Raw genomic sequence first — 26588 nt, forward strand, 5'->3', positions numbered from 1 at the left:
GGAAGTAACCAGGCACTGGGGAGAAGGGACCATTTTATCTCCGGTGAAAAGCGAACATCGTTTATCTCTTTGTTTGCTTTTTTCTTAATCATCCTTGCGGAGTGAAAAACACCATCTCGCACTATAAATGGCCATGCGCCTCAATTGATATATGTAGTATGTACGTGTGTGTATATACGCACCTTATGTTCTCCTCCCTCTTTTCCTTTTCTAATTTCCTCTGTGCGAGGTTTCCCACTGCACACACCCTATATAACTGATCCGTAGACTTAAATTCTTGGGGGGCACTTGGCTCATTATAGGCATATTTACATGCCCTTAAATATGCCCATACCGTATGCACACATACAGGGGGGGCCTTCTCATTTGTGCTTCCGCAAAAGGGGAAGGAGTCATTATGACGCAAGAAGACAGAACATTGTTGCCCCCACAAGGAGATAACCCTATTTCATTACTCTCCTTTGAAGGTAAAGTTCAATGTGCCATCCTTGGCAACCATCAAATGTGCACCTTTTCCCATAACTGGTGAGTAGATCTTTTTTTTTTTCTAAAAGGGTAATGTAAAATAGGTTGTGTTCATTTTCCTTTCTTTGGAGCTTCGACATAGGAGCACAGATACATCCCTGTGCAGGCGTTAGTACCTTTATATAGCTGAACATATAAGTATCTATGCTTTCCGGGGAAGAGCCCACACTTTGTTGCAATGACGAAAAATTGAAAAAAAAAAAAAAAACCTAAAGGGAAGAGGGCCAAATTAGACTTACACCGCTCATATGGGATGTGCTGCTTTTCACCTGAACGGAGATTTTTTTTTTTTTTTTTGAATAAATGGGCAAAGAGAAACGAAAATGAACAACTGTTCGGCAAGCGGGTGATTGCGCGAAAAAAAAAGAAAAAAAACAATGAAAGGAACACAGTTCAGCAAATGGCAAATATAATTACCACCCTTTTTTTTTTTCTTTTGTGTATTTTGGCATAAACGCAGCGGTGTTTGTCTTTGGCTAGAAAAATGGCTATCTGTGCTTTGACAGTATATAGGTAGAGGGCCTCGCCTCTTTTCTGCGCAATAAATGGATCATTCCCTTTTTAGAATCGTACCATATGCTGGTATGCGCATATCTGCATTTTTTTGCGTACCTACTGCGCGTGTATACAATGCTTCTACCTTCAACTTTGGAAAAAAAAGCCAAATGAGGAAACTGCTCATTTATGTGCTTCCTTCGCAGTAACAACATGTCAGAAGACTACAATTACAAGTGCGTTCCTTTTTTCGTGAGAGAAAACTTCTTTTTTTTTTTTTATAAATTAATAAAAAAGGCTGCATGAGTAATTGCACCGTGGTATCACCACGCGTATATAGTATAAACCAAACGGGATTGATGCAAACATAAAAGAGCATAATTTTTTCTACCACTATCATTGAATATGCACGCATATGTATACGTATATATTTATTTCTGCATGTTGGGACGACTACGTGTACACGTTCTTTTCTTCTTCTTTTTTTTTTTTTCATACTCATATGCACGTTGTGAAGATTTCCTGAAGGTCGTAAAAAAAGGAAAAATGAGCCTGCAAGTGAACTGCCAAAAACAACACGCGGAATTTGTAATGTAAAACGTGAGAACAGGAAAAAAAAAAAAAAAAATTAGCCACAGCGAAATAAGCAAAAAACAACCGTGGTCACCGCAACTATATTTTTTCTTTTTTTTACATGATGATACATACACAGGATGTTTAAAAATGAAGTGTTCATAGCATGCCGAAAATTTCGCAAACCTTCGCATGAGCAGTTGTTTTATTTTTTTTTTCTTCCCCCCTACTCCCCGAAAAAATAAGAAACATAAAACGGCAGAAGAGCAAAGCCTGGAGGATATGGTAGGTAGTATGACAGAAAGTGTGGCACCCCCCGCTGAGATTACTGCGCCGTTGCAAATCACAGCGGTATCGCAAAAACGTCAACGTGACCTCGCCTGATAAAAGGGAACTTCGAAATTGCCCTCTTCAAACTTATAACGAGGTTCCCCAACCGAGTGGCGTTGAAGTGAAAACGATCCGCAAGTTGAAACATGCCAAGAAGATAACACGTGGGTATTCCCAGCAACTTTTACGCCCATCTACATCGATCTCGCACATGCCCCTACATTGAGCACACCGGTATATGCATCCACCTTCCCGTGCGTGCAAAATTACCCCCTACAACTTATAAAGAATAAAAAGAAGTACGTAGAGAAGTTCGCCCCAAAGGCGATGACCATATAGGGAACCACTTCCGGCTCATCCTCATAGTCAAAGTAGAGCACCACAAATGCGTGACTCCCCGCTCGCTGCCATAGCCCTGAACCCCTTCTTGGCCTGTATTAACAGGAGGGCGTCCCTACATAAACTAACCGAAGAAGAAATGGTAGAGGGGGTCAAAATCAAAATCTACTACGGGAAGAAGTACCCCTTCGTATGTAGAACAATAGTTAACGTGCACAAGAGCCTCTGCCAAAAGGAGAACGCAACGGGAAATGACCACTCAGCCAACGACAGGGTCAATTTTGTGAAGGACGAAAATGTAGAAGAAATAAAGGTAGAGTTTGTAAGTAAGGCAAGCGCGCAAGATCCAGACAATTGCATAAACACGACGGATAAAATATTCGCAAAGAATCTAGACCTAATATTGCAAACCAAGTTATACCACTCCTTCTGTGAAAATAACAAGAAAGAAGACAAACAGACAGACGTCTATATACAAGCGCAGTACGACGAATGGGTAGACTACTTCAGGAACAAACAAGTGCAAAAGGAAATACTAACGATCTGTGACTACCTAAATAAACACCTCCATTTAAATACCTTCATATGCGCCGACTATTTAACCCTCTCCGATTTGTATGTGTACTACGAAATGTATAAATATTTTAACGTGGCCAATTGTTACAATGTGAAGTACTCGAAGCAGTTTAGGAATATCAACAGGTGGTTCAAGTTAATCACCTGTTTAGTGAATTACCCAGATGCAGAGTTAAAGACAATGCTGAAGAAGGAACTCGAAAGGAACCAAATAAATATTACAAAAGATGCAAACACCAATCAACTGTTAAAGCAAAAAGTCGTGTGCACCTCCTACGGTGGTAAGTTGCAAAACGCAGAAAAGGGAAATGTAGTAACGAGGTTTCCCCCAGAACCATCAGGCTACTTACACATCGGTCACGCCAAAGCGGCATTTCTAAACAGCTATTATGCAAATATGTATGAGGGAAAAATGCTACTCCGATTTGATGACACGAACCCAGTTTTGGAAGACATAAAGTTTGAAACATCCATCATGGAGGATCTAGAAAATTTAGGATTAAAGTATGAAAAGATTAGCTACTCCTCGGACTATTTTACAACCCTAGAGGAGTACTGTATTAAGTTAATAAAAATGGGAAAAGCCTACGCCGATGACACCAGTGTGGAAGAAATGAGGAACCAAAGAGGCGAAGGAATCGAATCCGTAAATAGACAAAACTCCGTAGAACAGAATCTACAACTGTTTGAAGAAATGCGTAAGGGAAGTGAAGTAGGACAGAAAAATTGCATCCGAGCGAAAATAGATATGCAGAGTAAGAACAAGTGTATGAGGGATCCAGTCCTATACAGATGCATTGTGGATACACCTCACCACAGACACGGGTTCAAGTTTAAGTGCTACCCGACCTACGATTTTGCATGCCCAATAATAGATTCCATCGAAGGAGTAACACACGCATTGAGGACCAACGAGTATAGTGACCGCATAGAACAGTACAACTGGATTATCACAACCTTCCAGTTAAGAAAAGTGTATATTTACGAATTTAGTAGAATCTCATTCGTCAGAACGGTTATGTCGAAAAGGAAGTTAAAGTGGTTTGTTGAAAATAAGGTAGTGGATGGCTGGCTAGATCCACGCATGCCCACTATCAAAGGTATCCTCAGAAGAGGATTAACAAAAGAAGCCCTGTTCCAATTTATCCTAGAACAGGGACCCTCCAAATCGGGAAACCTCATGCAATGGGATAAACTCTGGTCCATCAACAAGCAGATAATCGACCCAATCATCCCCAGGTTTGCAGCAGTAGATAAAAAAAAAGGAATCATTCTTAAATTAACCGATTTGACAGAAGACATTGTCGAAAAGACGAGAGATCTACACATGAAAAATAAATCCCTTGGCACGTGCTCCATGCTATACACCAACCGTTTCTTTATCGAATTGGAAGACGCACAAACGTTCGCAGAGCAGGAAGAAATTACCCTCATCAAACTCGGAAATGTGATCATCACCAGTATTGTAAAAGAGAACAATAATGCTGATGGAACAGACACCCCAACCATTAAGGAAATAATCGGCAAGTCCAATTTCGATGGAGACTTCAAAACGACAAAGAAAAAAATACATTGGGTCCCATACATACCCGAAAAATTAATCACCTGTACGCTTTACGAATATGACCACTTAATTACCGTTGACAAATTTGAAAATGATAATAAGGAAGACTGGACTAAATTTATTAACTCCAATAGCAAGTACGAAACGGTGGTGTACGCCGAACCAGCTATCACCTCCCTCAAAATGTCGGACAGATTTCAATTCGAAAGAAGGGGGTACTTCATTGTCGACAAGGTTGTGGGTAACCACCTCCATTTAATTAAAATCCCCGACGGGAAGTCCAAAAACATGTCTATCATCAGTTCCAAGGTGAACCCAAAAAATCTGGCCGGCACGAAAAACAAGGCACCGGACGCATCGGAGAAGGCCGCCAAGGGGGACCAATCAAGCCACGCGAAGCCTTAATCAGCGCGCGCACCAGAATTTCTTTCCATTTATTTTTATTTTCATTTGAAGGAAAGCTTCACCCCATGGATGGCTTTTTTTTTCGCTACGTCGCTATGTTGCTATGTTGCTATGTTGCCATGTTGCCATGTTGCCATGTTGCTGCTTCATTGATTTTTTTTTTTTTTTTTCATTTTTTCACTGCCATTTCTTCATTTCTTTACTTTTTCGCGCTGACGGCGAACACGCAAAACATAGGCCCCGAGACCGCGTGTAGTTTTAACTGTATAAAAATTGGCCCGCAGAAGTGGCTCGGCAGGACGTCGCGTAAATCCTAACTAACTGCTCCCCACCGTGACCGCGATAAGGCCACATTATTAGGCCACCACGCGAATACCGCCCCGCAGTTTCGCCCCGCCGTGGTAAAAACTTTTACCCGCAAAAAAGGGGACAGGATCCCCTCCTTCATTTTTTGCCACGATAACACGCTGCATGCGCCGTCGTACTTGACCTCGAAAAATAATTTCTCAAAAAAATATATCGCCACTGAGTCATTTCGATGAGAAAACATCGCAAGGAATATATTTTTTCCTCCCCCTTATTTATCCTATTTTTTTTCCATTCTATTAAAACCTTCCAACCATATAAACCATTACGCATAGTATAACTCTATTCTATGTATGCGCCTCCCCCCCCGGCGTTCTAACAACTTAAGGTATATATTTCATTTATTTTAAAAAATTGTGAAGGCCCCGTTGGTGAGGAATTACTTGCCAAGTTGTTCCTGGAAGGACACCACGTGCATTCGTACGAACTCCTCTGAAGTTGCATCCCTCCACGAAGCTCCACCTTCACCAATTATGCGCATCCAGGCGTGCTTCCTCCCCCTTGCCCTTCTACTCCTGTGTGCACTTTCACGACTGTACACAACCCCGTGCCCCTGCAACAAATCGAAAGCCACCACCAGTAACTTCACCACGGCTACCATGACAACAGAAGAAAATGCTAACGCGAAGGATATCATTAACTCCAATTTCGAGGACAATAAAGAGGAGCAGGTGATCATTGTAAATGAGAATAATGAGTTCCAAGAATTGAAAACGAGAAAAATTATGAGGACGCAGAATTTGTGGCACAGAGCTACATCCGTTTTTGTTTTCACCAAAATAGGTGAAGACTATTTTATTTATGTACACAAAAGGTCTAAGATAAAGGACTACTGCCCGTCATACTATTCCATTGGTTTCGGTGGAGTCGTTTCAGAGGGTGAAGATATGCTCGGAAATGCTGTAAAGGAGTTGGAGGAAGAAAGTGGGATAGAGAAGTCCCCCGAACAGCTTTTCGATTTGGGTGTGGTCAAATGTGACACGGAATGCTCCAGATGCTTTATTGGTTCCTACGTAAGTCTCTCTTTGGGCGAGCCATGTCGTCCTATGGTGCGGCTTCTTCGCATTTCCGCGTGTTGAAGCGATAATTTCACTCTGTCACTAGTTCCTCATGCCACATTTTATCGCGCCATTAAACCCCTCTCCCCTACAGGTTGTCTTCATCGACCCCGACTTCCAGACCACCCCCCAGCTGAATGAAGTCGAATTTATCACCCGCATTCCGCTGGACGAATTTGACGAATTCTTACAAAAGGAGAAGTTCACAGTTATAAGTAAGAACAGAAACGCGCAACTTCCTCATTCTGCCTGATTTTCTATCTTGTCACGACATTTGCGTTTAAGGGGAATGAACATTTTGCGGCGCTTCATTCGTGGAAGGTTACCCCCATCTGAATGTTCCAATGGGGTATTTGGACAGGGAAACCACATATAGCTATTTTTTTTTTTTTTTTTTTTTTTTTTTGTTCATAATTTTTTGTGTGTGTGCATATAGGCATGTACCTATATGCCTACGCTTGGGCACATTTGACATTGTGAAAATTGTTCCCCACTTTGCAGGCAAAACCGTGTATAACCACCTCAAGCACAAAATGACTAAATCCGCCTTAGACGAGATATACAAGAAAATCAACTAGCGAGTTGTTCTACCCACCATAAAAGAAGAAAAAAATATATGCTATAAGTTTTAGTTCCCATGTAGATGCTTTTTTTTTTTTTTTTTTCATATACACTCATGTGTACACATTAATTTTTTGCATCCCCCTGAGCGACGCTGTTTCCCTTTGCATCCCCGTGTTGATATAACACGCGGCGTCAATGCAGAAGAAACCTTTTCTGTCCATTTGCCAGGCCTCATTTATGCCGTCCGTTCTTCCCCTCATGTACGCGAAACAGTTACATTTTTTGCTTGAACCACAATGATAATTCTTTTTTTTTCACCGCGTTATTGAGTGTTGAGCTGAACAAACTTCACCCCCTGAACAATCAAAATAACCTCTACCCCTGAACGCCCCTCCTTTTTGCCACCACCACCCACGGAAAAGACAGCGCTCCCCCAATGAAACTTCTCTACATATGTGACACACGCTTTTCCACCTTCAACTCGAGGGAGAAAAAATACTTGTTCAAATATTGGGCCTACTCCTTGCAGGATTTGCTCAGTAACAGCAGTCAGAGGGACATTCGCCTGTGGCTTGTGTGCATAAGTAGGGGAAGCCTGCCACTTGTCATAGCAGCGATTGGGGGTCAACGCCAAGCCAGACACGTTTCAACCAAACTTGTGAAGCGAAACAATGCAAAGGCGCGCTTTTCATTACTGGTCAAATGGTAAAAACTTGTAGGAGGATTAAACTTTCCCGTTTTTTCTTCCTTTCTCCCCTATTTTGCAGACCTGATTGATTACATCGACGTGCTAACCTTCTCTGACCCATTCGACTACGAAAATGTGAAAAGGGCATTGGAAAATATATCTCCTCATTTTTATTTAAGTGAAAAGAATTCCAGACATGGCAACGATATGGCAGTGGATCCACTGATAGCTTTTTTGAGGAACAGTGAAAGTAGGTATCCACATGCAGGCATCATTTTAGTTCTAATATATGTTCCCATTTTTGCATTTTTGCCAAGTGTACTTTATCAAAAAGGGGTACTCTTACCTCAGCAATGCGCTTGCATATCCACCTACATTACCACCTACACTTGCGCGTTATTCGTCCCCTACCAACGTCAGACAGGGCAGCAATTAAGGAGTGCAACAAAGTCGCCATTTTATCCTGCAACATTCACCTATGGGAGGATAAAGTTCCCGAACTGAAACTTTTCGCGGATGCATTTCGTACCAGCGTGTGTAAATTTTATCTCTTCAATGGTTATATAGCTGTGCACCCAAGGAAGGAGTTTACCCTCCTTGGGAAAAATAAGGGGGCAGACGAGCAAGGTGGCCTTCACCACTCCATCCTTAATGAGTACACACACATACAAGTGTACATATCGACCTACACGTCTGTTCATTTTTCACCCCTTCATCCTCCCCTCTTTCATGTTAGTACACAAAAGCGCTTCAGACGAAAAGAACAAACTACCTCAGCTGAGCCGTGCGTTGGAAGAGTACCCAAACTTTTTCGTCAAAAATGTGCTATTGAATAAAATAAATATTTTGCAAACGTCCAAGGATATACTATCCATCACCTTTGTCGTTTCGTTCACCCTGAGTTTACAAAACGAGGTAGGAAGGATGCACATGGGGGGTACCAACGAAGAACAAACTCTCTAGCAAAGCAAAGGAGGGCCGTAATTCCCACCACCGTTAAATTCACCAACATTCGCAGCTCGTACTGAAGTGTGAAGGAAGACCCCTGGTGGCAGAAGTGGGACACTCTGCCTTCATCGGGCTCAGTAAATTCCCCGTTGTGTTTGACATACGGGCCAAGGCGCTAAAGGAGGGAATCTCACAGCACTTGGTTAAATCTATGCAAATGCCTCAGCGCGTTAAAGCGTCAGTTGGGTCAATGGGTTAATGATCCAATATGTTAATGTGACGTTTAAAATATACTCAAGAGAAGGACCACCCAGAAAGATCCTACATGGATATGCATACACCTGTGTGAATATGTCTATATGAACGGCACTCTTCCCTAGCCGGGTCCCAACTTTCAAGCGGCTTTACCTTTTATACTTCCCCTCAGATATATGGGATACCCATATTTTTAAGCGACATTCCTGGGGGTGGGGGAAATTTAGTTTCGTTGGAACGCTTATCGAGGGAGCTCCACGAAAATGTAAGAAATGGAAACAGTTGAAAAAAAAAAAAAAAATGACGAAAAAGTTCACCACCGGTGTGGGAAAATACTGACTGCCATGGTGGTGTTACCATTCTCCTCCCCCAATTGTACATATCTAACCCCTCCCGTGCGATGCAAAACTACAGGAACAAGTTATCATCCTGAGATCGAACATAAACCCGACGGATTTAAAGACGCAGTAAAGGAAGACAACCTGTGCACGCAGGCGGTCCATGTGTTCTACACGGATTACACAACTAGTATTACTATTTCGTTTTACTATTATTTTATCTATCTTTTTCTTTTTCCCCCTCCCGGGAAGCGAAAAAGAGGTTCGCTTCTTATGGGTTGGGACTCCAATGACAAAGGCGGAGACGTCAGTGGCCCTATGTTTGCACGTAAGACCTGCCGTTAACTATTTCATTGCACATGAAACCTGTGTAGTATGACGCCTCCGTCTCATTTAAACGAATACATCCCCCCTCCCTACATTAACCCAACGAAGGGATTAGCTACCCAAGAAACGTATTCCCTATCGATCGAAGAATTTTACAAAGAACAAATTGAAGAAAAAAATGAGCACCTCTCAGACGCAAAGATAAAGGACATATTTAACTTTTTAATTTTGGTGGACGAATTTAACCCCTTGGTAGGTCAAAAATGTGACCGCTTGGCACGAATGTATTCTTCACTATGTGTCTATTTGGTGTTTTTTTCATTTTCGCTTATGTAGTGACGCCGTAAAAATATATCTGGGGCACACAATTCCTATCCCTTGGGCGCAATCCCCCCGCAGGACTACAGCAATGAGCGGTTTCAGTATTCCTTCAAGTACGTTCGTGATTCGTTGATGCCTCTCCCGCCTAAGGATGTTCTTTCAAAGAAAAGGTACCATCCAGCGAGGATCGCATCGGCGTCTACATATTTGCTCCTCCTCTGTGCCTACATGTTAGCACAACTACATAGGCATTCACGCATTGCCATACCTGTGTGTATGCTTTTGCTTCTCCACCCACCCCCAGGGATAGAAAAAAAAAAACGACTCTCGTAAAATATGCTGCGCTAGATGGTGCCCCTAATAGTGCAGAGAACGCCATGCCGCTTGGTGGTCGTGGAAATCTGCCCACTCGAAAGAATAACCAGTCGACCAAGGGAAGGGCAATCCTGGACCCTCGATCGCTACTCCTAGCCAACATGAATAAGGCTTTCCAAAAGAACATCATATAGGCAGTACCTACATGTGTGCCTCCCTTGCAAGAAAAGGACCTTTTTTTTTTTTTTTTAACCTTAATTGTAAAATTGTAATAGTATCGAACTGCTTACATTCATTTTTTTTTTTGGGGGGGGGGGCCTTAACAAAATTGGCAAACCTTTTGAGTGATGTAAAAGTTGCTAGCCCAACGAAAGTGTTATCCGCGCTATTTTTATGTGGTGATAAAAACGGGGGGAAGAAATGTGATGGCGTATTTTTGTCAAAATGCTAAATGCGCAACAAACTCGGAACGACAGCGAGCGTGCGCCATTTTTTTTTTTTTTTTCCTCCCTTCATGGTGGAAGCGTCATGGCTGCTACACTCAGTTACAACGCTCTGCGAATGGTGAAGTTTAAAAAAAAAAAAAAAAATGTTATCCAAATTAACCGATCGACAGGAGTAAAAAATGTGGGAGTAATCCTTGAAGAGAGACGAACGCGCTTAGTCATCCCAACCCAGAAGTCGAAAGAAGCAAAAAAGTAAATGGTTAAATGTTAGAGGAGTATAATTCATCACCCGCGCACAGAATAGTATGTACCTTGGCATCCAACACTCTGATCTTGCAGCCTACTTGTCGAGCAGGTAATTAAAAGGCGAAATGGTACCACACAATTGCTGGCGTTTCTTATACAATCTCTAAATAGAGACGGACACACAACACAGAGAACGCGCAAGAGTGAATAAGTGAAGAAGTGAAGACGCCAACGTGACGCAAAATACAGTCGTGTGAAGTTTGCCTACCCCACATTTGGTAGAAACAAAGTGAAGCCCTGCCATGCAAAGCCACAGTCTCCACGACGAATACGTGCCAAATCATGGAAGACAGAAAACACGATCCATCAAACAAAACGAAGGAAAATGTAAAATTCTCAAAATTTGTAACCTCCCTTAGTTTTATGAAAAAAAATATAAATGAAAAAGAAGAAGGAATAAAGAAAAAAGTTAAGTATGCCAATGATGAGCATGTGTGGATACTGAAGGAATACGAAGAGGAAGGAAATGCCTTTCTAAAGAAGCAGGCGGCACAGAAAAATAAAAATAATGTTTCCCTGAATTGCCTGGGAAGGAAATCATACAAAAATTACAACACCTACGTAAATCTCTACAACATAGAGATTAAAAAATTTATCAACTCCGTTCGGAAGAACAAGCCAGTCAATTCATTGAGGGAGTAACATGATGTGTGATCACTTTGAAGACACCTAACATTTGGGTGCCCATATATTTTTTTTTTGTTAAAATATTTGTAAGTACATTTCCCAATTTGTTTACGTCTCTCCTTTTCGGATGTCGTATTGCTCAAAAAGAAAACGAGGAATTGGCATCAGGTGAATAGACTGCCTTTTTTCGCACCCCCTTTGGCAAACGTTTGTTACATTTATCTTTCATTTTTTAATTTTTTTTATTTTCACTTTTTTTGTCACGTCTGTTGTGTGCACGTCGTGTCAGTCATTTTGAGCGAAATGTGTAACGTAACCAACTGTGAGAGAAAAAAACATGTGCATATATAAAACACGCGCGTGGCACACAGGGATAGAAAACAAGCACACAATAGTTCTTTTCCACAGAGACAAACCAATTGGTCGTTTCGAGTTGGAAAAAAAAAATAAAAAAGGAACACCAAATTTTACGTGCAGGCGAATAAGCGGCTCCTCCTTTTCTTGTTGTGGTTCTTCCCGTCACACCCAACTTTTGCGTGTCCTACGGGGGAGAAAAAAGGAGGCAATACAAAATAAAAAGAACATAACGAAATGCAGCGAAACGCGAAAACGAAGCAGAGGCCGCATGTCCCCCTGCTTAGTAAACTTTCCAACGAAGTGGTTACTTACACCTTCAGGTCGTACTTATACCGCTTGGACATGTAACTCCGCTTGTATTCATTCAGGGTGTCAAATCTGCAAAAAAGAAACATGTGAGAAGAAGCGGTGATTGTAGAAAGGATCACGTTCTCCTCCAAAAGGGGGGTAGTGCTTGTTACAGTTATCATTTCGTTCGCACAGTCCCATGTTCGGCAAAGCGCTACTGGGTAACAAACACCCGGTAACATGTTAACACCCTCTTCTCGGGTTGTAAATGTAAAATGCTATCCACTTACACGCTCCTTTCCCGCGGCTCGTACAAATTCTGGAAAGTTTTAAAAGAACTGGCGGGCAGGAGAAACAACCCCAGACGCAAAGTAACAAAGTAAAGAACCAAGTCCAGCAAACAACAGGCGAAACAAAATACCCACTGCAGGAGAGTCAACCCCGTCACGTGTAAGTTAAAAAAGAATGAACCGAACTGAATGACAAAAATGTGTAACCCCAGGAGAATGAGAAAAATTATGAATGCCATGTAATTTTCCCAAACAAGGTTCAGTAACATCACATTAAAATTGTCATTGGGTAGGCTTGATTTGGAGATTATTTGACTAGCTATTTTTAGTAAAGAAAACTTCTTCTCTCCGTTGTGCTCTTCCTCCGTGGGGGGTATCTTTCCACTTGCATTTTTCCCCTCTTCGCCATTTTCAAGTTGGCTGTTTGGTCCCATTTCCGAATTCTTCACATTTTTGGTGTTAACCAAGGTAGTAGATCTGCCCTCCCCCTTCAGCTCCTCCATAAAGTGGTGAATATCTTCGGAGAGGTCCTTCCTACGAATGGGCTCGCTACCCAGTAGAGGGATAATGTAGTTCCTAAATCTGTCAGTTTGCAACCCCTTGTACATTTCCCAATATATGTGTATGTCCCTCAAAAAGGACTTCAAATAAATATGAACATAGGAGAAAAAGAAAAAGAGAAAAAAAAGGTTAAACAGAATAGTGCCATGTCTGCTCGGACTGATATAGCTGTCCCATTCAGCCATGGATCTGTAATCATTCTTTACATCAATAACATTTTCTATTTTTAAATTTTCTAAATTTTTCTTAAAACGAATACAAGACCGTATTGTGTGAAAGTAGCTGGATTGCTCCCTATCAGTAGTGTATGCGAACTCGGAAAATTCGAACAAGTTCCTCTGGTCATCGGTCACAAAACCCCATTTAGACTCAGGAATGAATAAATGTCCAAAAAAAAATACCAAAAAGAGAATCACCGTCTTGGATAAAATAGAGGAAATCATACTGTTGATGTCATTTTCCTTAAAAAAGTCGTAGGTCTGTTTTTTCTTCTTCCCGACGGTACTTATAAAACTTTTTCGATAACAAGATAGGTAGTGGAAAATAACGTTCTTCACAAAATATATATACAATATTTGTATGGTACTTAAAAATTCAAACCCATTTACCAAAGTACAAACGGTTGAAAAAATTACAAGGCAGACATAAAAGGTGATGTTATACTCGATGAATAGCTTTATATTTGTGAGAATACAATTTGAGAAATTTTTCAATTTTACAAAATCATACAAACTTTTGTTCAAAATGACAAGGTCGCTTTTTTCTTTACTTTCTCCTCTACCTCTGTTATCGCATATGCGTAGACTGTACGATCCCTCTTCGCAGTCTACACTGCTTTCATTTGTCACGAGAGCGTTCTTCCCATAATAATTGGAAATGCTCAACAGACGTGATAACTCCGCATTCTCACATTTGTAAAAAATGTTGTTACTTAGGAGAAAATCGTGTTTTTTTTTTCGCGCTTCATTTTGGCTAGCCATATTTATCATCACGTTATCATCGCATTCTTTCAAATTTAAAATTTCACTCCTGCATTTGTTCCGCGCCAAAGATTTGCCATCCCCCTTCTTCAGGGTGTAATTTACTAGATTTTTTCCCTCCGCATGGGTTGTCTCATTGTATTCATTTCCATCTCGGTCTTTTTCTTCTATGTTTTTTGAATTGGCTTTTGCGTTTTTCTTGTCCTCCCCCTGGGGATGGCTACCAACCCCGTCGTCCTCACCTTGGTAGTGCAAATCTAGCGCTTCCTCTTCGCCCACCAACTTTGCATTGTACAGCTTGAAATTTTCAAAGAAATGGGGGAAGTCGCAAAACAGCTTCTTCACCTTAGACATGCTGTCCTTGGTGAACAACTTCACGCTCATTCCATTTCCTTCCAACATTTTGTAATCGAAGTAGAAATGCTTGCTTAGCATTTTTTCGAACACCAAGATGGAAACACATGTGTAATCATTCTGTTCTACATACTTGAGGTAGGTTTCCTCCAGGTTCTTATTCATCTCCTTATTGTCAAATGTGTAGTCGTTGTCGTCTTCGTATTGGAAGAGCTCCTCACTCTCCTTCGCATTGAGCGCTATTTCTTTGTATGCGAAGCATAGGACTTCTTCGTGCTTCTGCTGGTGCATCTGTTGGACTTTTCCCTTCAGCTGGGCGATGTCACTGGGGGGAGGGGAGTACAGAAGTGTAAAAATGTTGAAGTGTAGGAATGTATAAATGTAAAATTGTATAAGTTTACACGTGGGGAGGTGCACTGTATCATGCCCATCGGCTCGTGCGAACTAACCTGCGAAGTGCATCCCCGTCCAGGTACTGGCTGCATTTGGGGAGGACCAGACTTGCACGACCCCTGATGAATATACGCAGCACGCTGAGGGGATCCCCGCCCTGCACACCAAGACCCTTCTGACACAAAAACCCTTCCTCCGACAAGACAAACGCAATGACAAAATCCTTCCCACCAGGTATAACACGAAATAAGCGCTTCTTGGGGATGAAATAATCTTCTAGGTTTATTTCGAATTTTCTCAAGAATTTTAATAGGGACAAATCTATGTGCAGAAAGTTTTCATTGTAATGGTATAAGTTGCTGGTTGTGAGAATGCTCTGCACTAACATCTTGAAAAAGAGGCTCCTCGATATTTCTGCTTTTTTCCCCTGGTCCTGAGCCAAGTTAACAGACCTTTGCTCTACTTGCAAACCTCGCATTACACCACAGTCGGTGCAGAAGCACATATCAGCGTTGCAAAGGAAGTACACACACCTGTACTTTGTGTATTTTTCCAAGTCTACATAAATCATGTTAGTAAAGAGAATTTTCTCAAAAGTATTCTTCCTCTTTAGGATAAAATTTTCCCGCATTATTTGCCTCGAATTTAACGCTATGCAGTTTTGCAGCAGTAGAGGCATCTGATCAATGGACAACAAAAGGTACTTTAGGATTTCCAAAATGATACAGTTAAGCAAAAACATCAGCATATTGTAGGCAGACGTCTGCATATTATTTTCCACCATTTTTATTAAAAAGTGAATAAACACGAAAAGGATGCAGAGAATGCAATAAAATATTATTATAATGACCACATTTTTTGAAAAGCCATTTATGATGTCTTCAAGTTCGGTACTTTCCTCCATGTCTTTTATCGTATTCTGGAACATTTGCTTATTTTTACTAACGCAGGTGGTTAGCATGATTCCTGTTCCGTCTCTTACGGTCGATTCTGATAGGACAAGAGGAGAGTATTCAAATAATTTTTCAAAATTTCCAACTAATCCCTTATTTTTACTGCCTCTATTTTCTCCACTTTGACTTAATTTGTCCATTTTATTCCCCTCATCTTTTGGTGTATCATCACTATTATGCTCCCCCTTTGTGATTGCTGCATTTGGGTCCCCCTCCTCCTCTCTACTAAGCCTTTTCAAGGTCATTTTTACCTTCAAATTGAGTATTTCGAAATAATTCAGTTTCTTCTTCCTCAGCTCGTTAACGCTGATTTTTCTCTTTTTAGATTTCTCATAGTAGTACATATATTCGTCAAGGCTAATTTTTTTCTTCCATGTTTTTTCCGATTTTAAAATGTTCGACTCATCTACAACCATGTTGTTACATCTGATGAGGATTCCATCTGCTGGGATGACGTCCCCCTTAAACAGGTACACAATATCACCTACTAAAATGTTCTTACTGTTAATTTTGTAGATGTTATTCTCGTATATTATGTAGTTTAGTAGGTTCCTTTTTTTCTCTATTGCTATTTCGGTGGAGTTTTTTTTGCCTACAGTTTGCGTGTCTCCATTGGGGTTCTTCTCCCCGTCTGATTCGTTACTCAGGAGAACCTTCTTCTTGGCAGCTACATTGGATCTTCCTTCCTCATCGTGCAGCACTACGCTTTCATTTTTTAGCTCCCCACTGGATAGCAACTTCGAGCCCGTTTTACTTCCCCCGTCTGTGAATACACCCTCCACGCTGACTCTGCATGTGTTTGCACTTTTGCCCTCCGATCTTTGCCCATTTGGCGCTAACTCACCCCCCTGAGAATTCGCAGCATTATGTTTGAAGGGGATAATTTCCTTAAAATTCTCCTGCACATAGGTGGAATGCTTGTCCCCCTTGAACACCTCGTAATCAAACAGCTCCTCATTTATTCTGTTCAAAAAACTCTTCAGGAAGAAATACTTGGAATACTTTTTTATTTCGACCGTTTTTCTGCTTTCAAATTTGGCAAACATGGCTTTCCCCTTTGCTTTCTTTTTTATAAAGTTCCGACATATGTAGTTTTCCTTAAAATTGTTCATCTTAGACATGATAGAATTGATTCTGTTCTCCTTCGCGTAGTGCACGGCGGTTAGAGCAACGCAGCCGATGGTAACTATGAGGGAGAAGAACAGCGACTCCAGGAACTCTGCGAGGGGGAAAAACAAGTCATTTATGCAGTAATACCACACAGCAAAGACAAATGGAATAACCAAATGGCAATGCTAAATTGCAATCCCACGCAGCAATGGCGGGACTAACCTATCAGGTTCTCCCCATCGCACACGTACGTCACAAACGTGTAGAAGTAAACACAAGACAAAAAGACACTCAACGGATAGTTCGCCAAGTATATCTTTACAACAGAAAAGTAGGTGAGGGAGGGAAGGGATTGAATGATGTTCGAGCAGTAGCTATAAATTCGATAACTATTTATAACATTAATTTTCTTGTTAAAGACGAAATAGTCTGGCAGCTCTTTTACATTTCCCATTCCTTCGTTAACATGTTTTGTCTGCTGCTCACCAACCGTGTCTACACTCTGCCCCGTCCCTCCCACATCGGAAAAACTACCCCCCTGAGGAATATTTTTCTCTTTCCTTCCATGGACAAACTTTAACAATTTTCGAAAAAACACTAACTTGCATCTTTGCAAAAATGTGTCATCAAATTGTTCATCCAAATAAAAGTTTAATCCATTTTCTTTGCTAATAACTTCCTCCATTAAATTCTTGGAACTCCTAACCACCTTCATGTCCTCGTTGTAGTCTTCATTTTTTATGTACTTGTCAAAAATGCCCTTAAAGAATTTCGCCTCATATGGAAACAAGCTTTTCGTAATTTCGTTGTTCATTTTTTGTTAAGATGTATGTGCTCTTAAGAGATTCCGCTGAAGAAAAAAGGGGGGGCAGTAAACAAAGGCGCAGCAAAACATCCATGAAGTTGTTAACCTCCTTGGAGTTATGCTCTTTTTTTTTTTTCTTCTTTTTTTTACGCTGTTTCCTCACCCTTCAGATGCGCCGTGGCCGTCTCTTTATTTATCAGCACGTCTACTTGGTGATAAAGCTAAATTAACATTTCCCTCTCAATTCTGTCCGTTATTTCATTTGCTGTTCTTAGACTTTGCTCACCTGTCGTAACTGCTTCTCTCTCGATTGTGCCTTTTTTTTTTCACATAATAGGTACCTTCGCTTTTTGTTTGCACTCCGTTAAGAGATTCTTCCTTTTTTTTTTTTTTTTTTTTTTCCTTTCCCATGGTGTGCAAGCTCCTTCTAGCTAACGCTGCTTCTACACCTCGGGTGCACACAAAGTGGACAGCGCCGGGGAGGGGATTCACGCGTGACAAAACGGAACGGAGAAAATAAAATCGCATGCATCACTTTCCCCCCCCCCTCCATGTGCGCCACTTCGACGCGCAGAAGACTCACCAAATTTCACACTCCCTCGAGAAGCATTCACTTTTTAACACGAGCATTCCCCCCCTATTGGTCTCCAAAATAGCATCTAAACTGTTTTCCCTTTATGCTCACCCGGGGGATACACGCCAAAAAGTGCACATTTTGTTAAAGACAATTTTGTGAGACATTACACATATCGAAATAAGGGAGATGAGAAGATAGGACAATTTTTATCTTTTTTTTTTTTTTTTTTTTTTTTTCCACCCCTTGTTGTGAGCACGTTTAGGTTCCTCCTCAACGAGGACAACACGTAGTCAAAAATAGCGGGACTGTCGTAACAATACGGATACGCTAGTGCATATTTTGCCGACTCCGAAACTGACATTAAAGTTAAGGGGAGCACTTCGACAGGTGAATATTCTGCTTTACATCAAAGTGTAAATATAGCTACGCCAGGTTATGTCAACCTATTTACTCCGATATAAATAGCATTTTTTTTTTTCATTTGAAAGTGGAACGGGAGGTACTCCCACGGAGATGTTGATTAAGGGGTTGTGAATCTTCGAAATGCCCGAACGCAAGGGTTTTAACTCCCCCGCTTGAAGTGCCTTCCTTCACTGAGTCGCAAAGTGTAGCGGTTTCAAATTAGACGCCACCGCGATGGAGAAAAAACTCATCGCAGAGTCGTACATCGGGTTCAACGGAGCCATCTCGAACAACCTGATCCTCATAAGACATGAAAAAAAAATAGACAAAAAAACATACCAAGAAAAGTTAAAACAAATAGAGAAAGAAGAAATTGCAGAAAATGAAAAAAAGAAAAAACTGAAAAGCGTTTATAATTTAAAGAGCATAGACATCAACCACAATTACTATGAGCTAAAGAAGGAGGAGCTCCGTTACCACTTCTACATGATCTATGCGATAGGAACGAACATTATAAAAGAGGATGTGGTGAATAATCATAGAACCATTTTTAAAAGTAACAAAAATAGGATCACCAAGTTATATGTAGATGCTGCTCAGAAATATATCTGCTGCTGTAAGGAAAGTAAATTAATGTCCGACATATATATTTACAATTTTGAAAACGAGGGGGACCCAATTATTTTGTCTCTCCATAAATTTAGAACTCTTGACATTTCCATCAGCAAAGATGGGAAGTATTTACTTTCGTCCGGTGGGGAGGATGATAAAACGTTGATTTTGACACAAATAGAAAACCAGAAATTTATTTACAAGTCTTCTTCCGATTATCCCTACTCGAATGTTTCCTTTTTCCACAACTCGAACAACTTTATAATAGGTTAGTTCGTCCCTTCTGCGATGTAAAGGGGAAGACGCGTCTGCGATGCATCCCCAGAATGTTAGTTTCCCCTATCATTTTTCCGCTGTTTTCCCCCCTTTTTTACAAAGCCAAACTTAACAGCATCAAGATCTGCTACTATGACTTCACGAAGAAGCTCATGAGCGAAGAGGAGGTGAACACCTCCATTTATAAGAGACAGTTTGTCTGTCTCGAGTTGAAGAAAAACGATGAGTACGCCTACCTCGGGACGACCACAGGTGGGGAGCAGCAACGCCACAAAGAAGTTTTCAAGTGGGCAAACCATCTGTATTTGCTAATGAATTAGCCGCTTAGAAAAATGGTTACCTTAATGTTGAATTGCATCCGCCCTACAGGTGATGTCCTCGTGGTGAACATAAAATCGAAGGTGCTCGAGAAGATCCTCCCGGAGAACTACCTCTTCAGCAACGGAATAAACGTGGTGAAAATTCTAAACGACAACACCATCTTGACAGGTGAGGCGGGGAGAACGCGCCAAGGGGAACCAACCTTTATTGACGCAATGACAATGTGACCGCTACAGAATGTACCATGCCGCTTAGCGCAGCAAAACCTGTTCAATCCACTTTAACAATTCTCCCCCACCGTACAGGCAGTGGAGACGGCTATGTCAGCCTAATAGACGTGGAAGAAAAAAAAATCGTGAGGAAGACAAAGCTGTACGGATCCATCAACTCCATAGAAATGAGAAACGTCTCCACCCTATATATCAGCGTCCACGAAAATGTGATATACGTGATGGACGTCACGAATAACACACACAAGGTGCTCATGTTACTCCAAAACAATTACATCCGAGATTTGTGTTTCCCCTACAATTACAACTACCTCATGTACACCTGTAGTTATAACAACATAATGGCTTGGAATTTTTACGAAAAAAAAGTTATTTTTTTAAAAAATATAGAAAAGGGAAAATTCATCTACTATGATAGGAAAATCCTGACCATACCAACAGATAAAAAGGAGAAGTTATGCAAAATGAACAAATTGAATGAAGAAAAAATTGCACACACTTTGGAAAAAAAAAACAACAATGAGGATACTTTCGAAAAAATAAATAAAAACTTAACATGCCACAGTATACAAATTACGAAAGATGGAAAATACGTTGCTCTCTCTGTCCACAATAATATTTATTTATTAACAGCAAAGTATATGAAAATTGTTACAGTCATTTTAAACGCCCATTATGACTACTGCAATGCTTTGCTCTTTCACAATACGTATGATTTAATTACTGCGGGAAATCATGGCGATATTAAATTCTGGAAATTTCAAAATTCAAAATATGTCAATGTGAATATTTTGACTTTCCATTGCATGGCCATCAACAAGATCATCCTCTACGGGGATAAACACGTAAATGCGGAGCAGCGTCGTTATGGAGCGATGGATGTGACCATGTGTCTGGGTGACACGCGTTCCTGCACCTTTATAAAGCTTTCCCTTTTTATAATCGCTCCACTGATCAGAGTAGACACATATTCCACACTCCTTACCCTCCCAACCGACAGCTCTGCACCTGCAGCGAAGACGGACTCATAACCATCTACAACATCGAAGAAAGCGCACTCGTGAAAAAAATAATAGACACCAGCAACACCAGATATAGACAAATCTGCCTGAACAAAAAATACGATATCCTCCTCTGCTGCGGAAATAACAACATTTTTATGTACTACGACTTGATAAAGAACGAGATCAGCAAGCACTTTTACTATTCCCCCTTTCACAATGTTCTCACCGTCGACATGGACAACACCGGGGCGTACTTCATAACGGGTGCGTCTACTGCTGGACGAGTGGGAAATTAGATAGGGTCGCCTACATACATATATCTGCCCCCTCTCGGTGCGCTGCCATTTCCATCTGCGCACCCCCCCACACACACGCAGGCTCCGACGACTGCAAGCTGCGGTTGTACGAATTCAAAACGTGCACGTGTCTCTACATAGGTATGGCCCCCTCTACAATTTTCACGACTGCGCAGACGCATCATCAGTAGCTACATCTACGACTAACCGCTTTCCCCCGCAGGAGATTCGCACAACGACGTCATAAACAAATGCATGTTCACGGTCGATAATCATTTCATCATATCGGTTTCGAAGGACGAAAGTAAGATGCACACCGAGTTAGGCAGGCACCCGCGCGGTGGAACAAAAAAAAAAAGACACCGCAAATGGGAGCACCAAAGGGAAAAGCCCATCCTTGCCATACGCACGGCAAAAGCGAAAAAAAGTAACATAACAAATGCGGTGATGAATTCCCCAAACTGTGCAGGCATAATTTACTGGAACGTCCCAGCGGAAATGAAGAAGCAGAACTTGGCAAAGGAGCTCGAGGAGTAATCGTTCCATGGACGTTCCTCAAAAACGTGGCACCTTTTATTTGCTACTTGGTTTTTTTTTAATCATTTTTTTTTCTTTTTCCTTTTTTGCACATTTTTCCCCCCGGGACAAATGTATCAAGCATATATGTACATGCCAACATTTTATGCACACACACAAAAAAATATGAACAAAAAAAAAAAAAAAAAAAAAAAAAAAAACACGGCAACCCCGTTGGAGCAAAAGGGAATGGCTAGTTCATGTGCGTGAAGAGTATCTCGTCAAATTTGGAGGTGAACCAGATTTCTGGTCCACAAATATCAAACTGTATTTGACAGAAAAGGAAAAAACAATTAATTTTCGCATTTTTAAAATCGTACTTATCAAAAAAAATCATATTATTTTTTTTAATTATCGCATTGATTTCTTCACTGTACATGTCAACACTCCTCAATTTGATGCTCCGAAGGACAGTCAAAAAAAAGTACTTAAATCCTTGGCTCACATTATTCATGTCGTGCAGTTTGTCCTTATCTAACATGTGACTGTTCTTTCTATCTCCTGCCCCGTCGTAGTTCTCCTCCTGTTGCTTCGTCTTGATGTCTTCATAGTTTTCCGCAGTTGTCGAAATGGTGTTATTCTTCCTTTCCCTCATAAGGGAATTATTTAAATCCAAATGGTCGTCTCCAAAATGACCATTTGGACTTTTTAGCAGATTTCTTAACTTTACAAGTGGGGACTCATTCTTAACTTTCACTAATATTTTTTCATCCGTTATGAACAAAAAACTGTAATCCCTGTAAAGAGTCCTCAGCACAACATAGTTGGGTCTGTTGGAAGTGTCTTTATATTTTTTCTCAAACAATCTCAATTCGGGGGTACAGCTACTGCCGATATTTATTTGTGTTATCTCATCATACATTAATATTTTTCTTGACCAACTGCCCATGATGGATATATGTCCACGGTTAAATCTTAATATATTTTTTTTTATTTTTCCTTTTCTCGTAACTTTGATAGCTAGAACTCCCTTTAATATTTCCCTCACGGCTATCAAATAATTTCGAAAAAGTGTGTACTGCTCCGTGCAGTACAAGAGTGCCATTCGAACTCTGATTGCCTCGTTCACATTTAAATAAATCCTCATCGCCTTCGCCACGAATTCGACGTCTTCGTCTCGTTCGTTCAGGTTCATCAGGAAGTCGTACTTCTTCTGCAGTGCGCGTGTGTGTGGGGGGATCAGTGCATCAGTCGATTCGCACATATATAAACATACATACATACATACATACATACGCTCTCGTGTGTGCGCGCATGTTGCAACGAGTTCAGAAGAGGAGATAGCCAAATGGTCTCCCCACGTGTACGTTCTTCTAATCACGTGGGAATCTCCTCATATATTTTACCCCATTTTGCATAGCCTTGTTCATAAAGAAGGGGAGATTCTTCGCAGAATTCTCGTCGACGTCTACAGGGGGGGGGAGGAATGAGCAGTGTGGTCAGCACACCATGTATAGACCTTCCCCAATGAGGGTTACGCCCCACGCCAGCGGTAACTGAGTTTGCGACTTACCATTTTTCGCCTTTGATGTCTGTTTATTTGGCTTCAAATTTGGATCAATTTTTCCATAGGCCCTAAAAACAGAGGGGTGTGTGGTTGGAAGGAAAAATAAATGAACAGATATGCGTTGTACTGAGGGTAGTGATAGCCACTTTGGTTTGAAGCCAAGTGGATGCAGGTCACCTGCAGGATAATCTGTAACACACCGTGCGAGGAAACAGGAGCATGTATTCCTACATATGTGTATTGCCTTTCCTCCTGTCCACTTACTCGTACACAATCTCATTGGAGTTCCTCCTTTTCTCCAGTATTTCCTTAAAACTCATTTTATTCTTTTCGACTTGGACAATTGGGATGCGGTTGAGGGGGTCAAATAAATAGCTCTTTTGGAAGATTAACAAAAAAGAAACGAATTTCCGCTTTGTACTTATTCTTCTTCTTAAACCTATGAATATATATGCTCAAGTGTGCAAGTGCAGATGAGGACAAACGCCCCGCATGTAACTAAACTACATATTTGTAATTATACTAACAACGAACAAGCGCTAACGCCTTTATTTCTGCAGATGTTTGTGATAACTGCCCAAAAATCCACACGGAAATGCTTCTTTTACCAACCACCTTCCTTTATGTGTGTGTGTTTTTTTTTTTATTTAAAATGTTACAAATGCGGAAATGTCGCTAGCAGGAGGTAACCAGTTCAAGCAGGTTCCCCATGTGCGGTTGAACTTTTCTTTACGTCTGACAGATGGGGTACCATGTATTTTTTCGCGTCTTCTTCGTCTTTTTTTTTTCCCCCTCTTTACGCTTCAAATTTCGTGCCGGCCGCGTGACTCGCTCAGCATGTCTGACCAAACATGCTCAGCCAGAAGGAGTAAATTTTTTAACACTATAAAAAATTCAGGAAGGGAAATATAAAAGTGAGGAAAATTCAAAAAGGCAAATCGCAAAAAATGCCCCTCGGCGCAAAACCCCCGAGAGGGAGAACGCGTTATTGTTTCATCGCCGAGGAAGTATGCACAAAAGGGAGTAGCAAAATGGGTGACAAGCGAACGTACACGGATGGGCTAGCAGATACACATACGCATACGCGTGTGCACGCAGATTTATGAAACAACTCGGTTGCTGTTCTGGGGCAAAGGAACGCATGCAAACACGCACGATCTGGAACATGGGCGCAGGCAAAGTGAGGAAAGGCGGGCATCTGAGTGTGTTTCCCTCACCTGCACTACCACCCTTTTATGTGCTCACATTTTTTGCAAACAAATTAACTTTATTAAAGACGAACAAAAAGCGGAAACACCGCGGAGGAAGAAGCGTATAACCCCCCTGCTAGGCACGCGTGGCAGGCTTGGACCAAAAGCTCTGCTCATTCTTCGCCTTTAAAAATGGTGACGATTCGTTTTTATCCCGTGCACCAGCTAGCGGTATCATGCTAATTGACGAAGGCATTTTTGTACCTTTCATTAAAAATTTGTACAGTCAAAAAAAGAAAACTATGTTAATTCAGTTTAATTTAAAATGGGAAACTCGCATGAAACGGTTAACTGTTTCTGCTTCCCCATTTGGCGGTGTGATAAATGTGTTCGACAGAGATCATGACTTGTATGCGTGTATATACGCGGCGTGGACACACATCGGAAAGGTGACACGCCCACATGGCTGCAATGTGATATGGCAGGGGTAAGCTTCGCAGCTAATCAGCGCAACCACTTCGTAGTTTACCCTTTCGTAGTTAACCCCCCGTTGGGCCTAGGAAAAATGCTTGGGCGAAGACTGGAAGGCGTTTTTCAAAACGAAGGCCTCGGACAAAATGGACTCAATATCCTGAATCTTCCAATTGTGCGTGGGAAAGCGCTGCATGAAAAGGAGCATCTGCTGGAAATCCATTTCTTTCAAATACTTAGACCAGTGAACTAAAAAAACGGCACAAATGTAGGGGTGAAAGTCGGTAAAAATATCACCTATGTCACTTATATACGTGTCCAACAATCGGACAGATATATTTATGGGAAATTCCCTTAACAAAAGACAGTTCACCCATCGGAAGGAGAACTGAATGAAGTCGATATTATTTTCGTAAATGTGATTGAACAGAGAATTATCAATTCGTTTTACAATTTCTTTAACTTTGATTATTGCTCTTTGAATGCCCGGTTGTCCAAAAGTATAATTATCCTGTATCTGTTCCAGCAGTTTGGAAAGACAAAAATATAAATCCGATTCAACGTTCCTCAATTCATCGTCAGATATCCTGTCTATATCGTCCGAATTTATTTCTTTTTTTAAAACTATCGGTCTTAAAAAAACGACTAAAAATGGAGTCACTAGGTCGTTAATTCCTTGAACGTATCCAGACGCTGGATGGCGAACAGAATATATGAACAACACTTGTTCGCTCAGCTGCTGAATTTTTTTATTGTTAAAAATGTTGTAACAGGATTTTGTTCTTGGTATGTCTACCTTTATTTGACGTAAAATCTTCAGCTCTTCTTCTGACAATTTACTCTTATTGTAATAATATTCTTTCTTTAAATTTTCGTATTCATCTCTTTTTTTTTTTAATACTTTATCTGTGTCTTCTCTATTTAAGGGAAGGTACCCCAGGGCCAACTTCCAGCACTTCGCCCGCACGTCGAAGGCCATCTCATCGGATATTCCCCCCCATAGGATGTTCTTCAGTTCATCTGTAGGGAAGAGGGGGAAAATTGATTGGTTAAAAAGAGCATCTTAACGGAGGGGTGGGGGATAGGACTCTCGTATGCCCTATCAATGAATGGAGCTCTCCTTGTGATGGTTCAGATACATCTCAAAAGAGTGCCCCATTTGGGGGAAGTACACATAAGCACACACAGCGGGGAATGCTCCTGGAGAGAATCTGCCCTCCCCCGCTTCTTCCCTCGAATAGCATTCCCCTCTGCAGACAGGAACGCAACCATAGGAAAACCCCCTCAGACGCTACAGATTCATTCAATGTAGATGAAACGCACGGGTATCTACTCAGGCGCACTTCTTCTGAGGGATGCCACAGAACTAACTACGCGGACGTAATTAGCACAGACGTGACGTCACCCCCCTCAATGTGACCACACAAATATGCACATCTAGTCATGTTGCTCCTTCACCTACTTATGTCGATAATAGCACTGTTCAGGATAGAACACAATTTCTTCATCCTCTGCGAAATGTTTTTTTTTTCCGTTTGATCATTTTTCCTTTCATCCTTTTCTTCCTCTAATTTCATTTTGTATTTTTTATACTATTATTTGACTAACAATTATGGGGGAGAAATCATATCACACAAAAAAAAATGAAGATTTCCTTTTTCACGGGGAT

The 26588-nt window shown here is 41.1% G+C and overlaps 8 protein-coding genes across 8 annotated transcripts; 5 read left to right on the top strand and 3 right to left on the bottom strand.

Moving 5' to 3' along the window:
• Positions 1–2308: 2308 nt before the first annotated feature.
• PCOAH_00040950 (Glutamate-tRNA ligase) lies at positions 2309–4807 on the top strand (the record flags this gene model as incomplete). The annotated part of the gene is made up of 1 exon (XM_020060883.1): positions 2309–4807. The coding sequence occupies one exon, from the start codon at positions 2309–2311 to the stop codon at positions 4805–4807; it is 2499 nt and encodes an 832-aa protein (XP_019916344.1).
• Positions 4808–5772: 965 nt separating this feature from the next.
• On the top strand, positions 5773–6809 carry PCOAH_00040960 (Nucleoside diphospahte hydrolase; the record flags this gene model as incomplete). The annotated part of the gene is made up of 3 exons (XM_020060884.1): positions 5773–6186; positions 6326–6446; positions 6733–6809. 3 exons carry the CDS (start codon positions 5773–5775, stop codon positions 6807–6809), a joined length of 612 nt encoding a protein of 203 aa, XP_019917098.1.
• Positions 6810–7231: 422 nt separating this feature from the next.
• Positions 7232–10181, top strand: PCOAH_00040970 (Uncharacterized protein; the record flags this gene model as incomplete). The annotated part of the gene is made up of 11 exons (XM_020060885.1): positions 7232–7379; positions 7563–7733; positions 7904–8110; positions 8220–8398; positions 8502–8633; positions 8859–8951; positions 9101–9153; positions 9277–9352; positions 9460–9603; positions 9751–9842; positions 9977–10181. The coding sequence occupies 11 exons, from the start codon at positions 7232–7234 to the stop codon at positions 10179–10181; spliced, it is 1500 nt and encodes a 499-aa protein (XP_019916812.1).
• An 840-nt stretch (positions 10182–11021) lies between these two features.
• On the top strand, positions 11022–11381 carry PCOAH_00040980 (Uncharacterized protein; the record flags this gene model as incomplete). The annotated part of the gene is made up of 1 exon (XM_020060886.1): positions 11022–11381. The coding sequence occupies one exon, from the start codon at positions 11022–11024 to the stop codon at positions 11379–11381; it is 360 nt and encodes a 119-aa protein (XP_019916766.1).
• A 504-nt stretch (positions 11382–11885) lies between these two features.
• On the bottom strand, positions 11886–17466 carry PCOAH_00040990 (Uncharacterized protein; the record flags this gene model as incomplete). Its single annotated transcript, XM_020060887.1, has 5 exons — positions 11886–11907; positions 12036–12101; positions 12302–14521; positions 14646–16761; positions 16875–17466. The coding sequence occupies 5 exons, from the start codon at positions 17464–17466 to the stop codon at positions 11886–11888; spliced, it is 5016 nt and encodes a 1671-aa protein (XP_019916468.1).
• A 1204-nt stretch (positions 17467–18670) lies between these two features.
• PCOAH_00041000 (Uncharacterized protein) lies at positions 18671–21726 on the top strand (the record flags this gene model as incomplete). Its single annotated transcript, XM_020060888.1, has 8 exons — positions 18671–19316; positions 19427–19576; positions 19694–19813; positions 19951–20720; positions 20876–21143; positions 21257–21316; positions 21399–21479; positions 21645–21726. 8 exons carry the CDS (start codon positions 18671–18673, stop codon positions 21710–21712), a joined length of 2163 nt encoding a protein of 720 aa, XP_019917056.1.
• A 218-nt stretch (positions 21727–21944) lies between these two features.
• PCOAH_00041010 (Uncharacterized protein) lies at positions 21945–23578 on the bottom strand (the record flags this gene model as incomplete). Its single annotated transcript, XM_020060889.1, has 4 exons — positions 21945–22904; positions 23098–23159; positions 23265–23326; positions 23523–23578. The coding sequence occupies 4 exons, from the start codon at positions 23576–23578 to the stop codon at positions 21945–21947; spliced, it is 1140 nt and encodes a 379-aa protein (XP_019916765.1).
• Positions 23579–25004: 1426 nt separating this feature from the next.
• PCOAH_00041020 (TBC domain containing protein) lies at positions 25005–26496 on the bottom strand (the record flags this gene model as incomplete). The annotated part of the gene is made up of 2 exons (XM_020060890.1): positions 25005–25939; positions 26382–26496. 2 exons carry the CDS (start codon positions 26494–26496, stop codon positions 25005–25007), a joined length of 1050 nt encoding a protein of 349 aa, XP_019916136.1.
• Between the last annotated feature and the right edge of the window lie 92 nt (positions 26497–26588).

The sequence above is a fragment of the Plasmodium coatneyi genome, chromosome 12 (assembly GCF_001680005.1).
Source record: "Plasmodium coatneyi strain Hackeri chromosome 12, complete sequence".
Taxonomy (NCBI): Eukaryota; Apicomplexa; class Aconoidasida; order Haemosporida; family Plasmodiidae; genus Plasmodium; species Plasmodium coatneyi.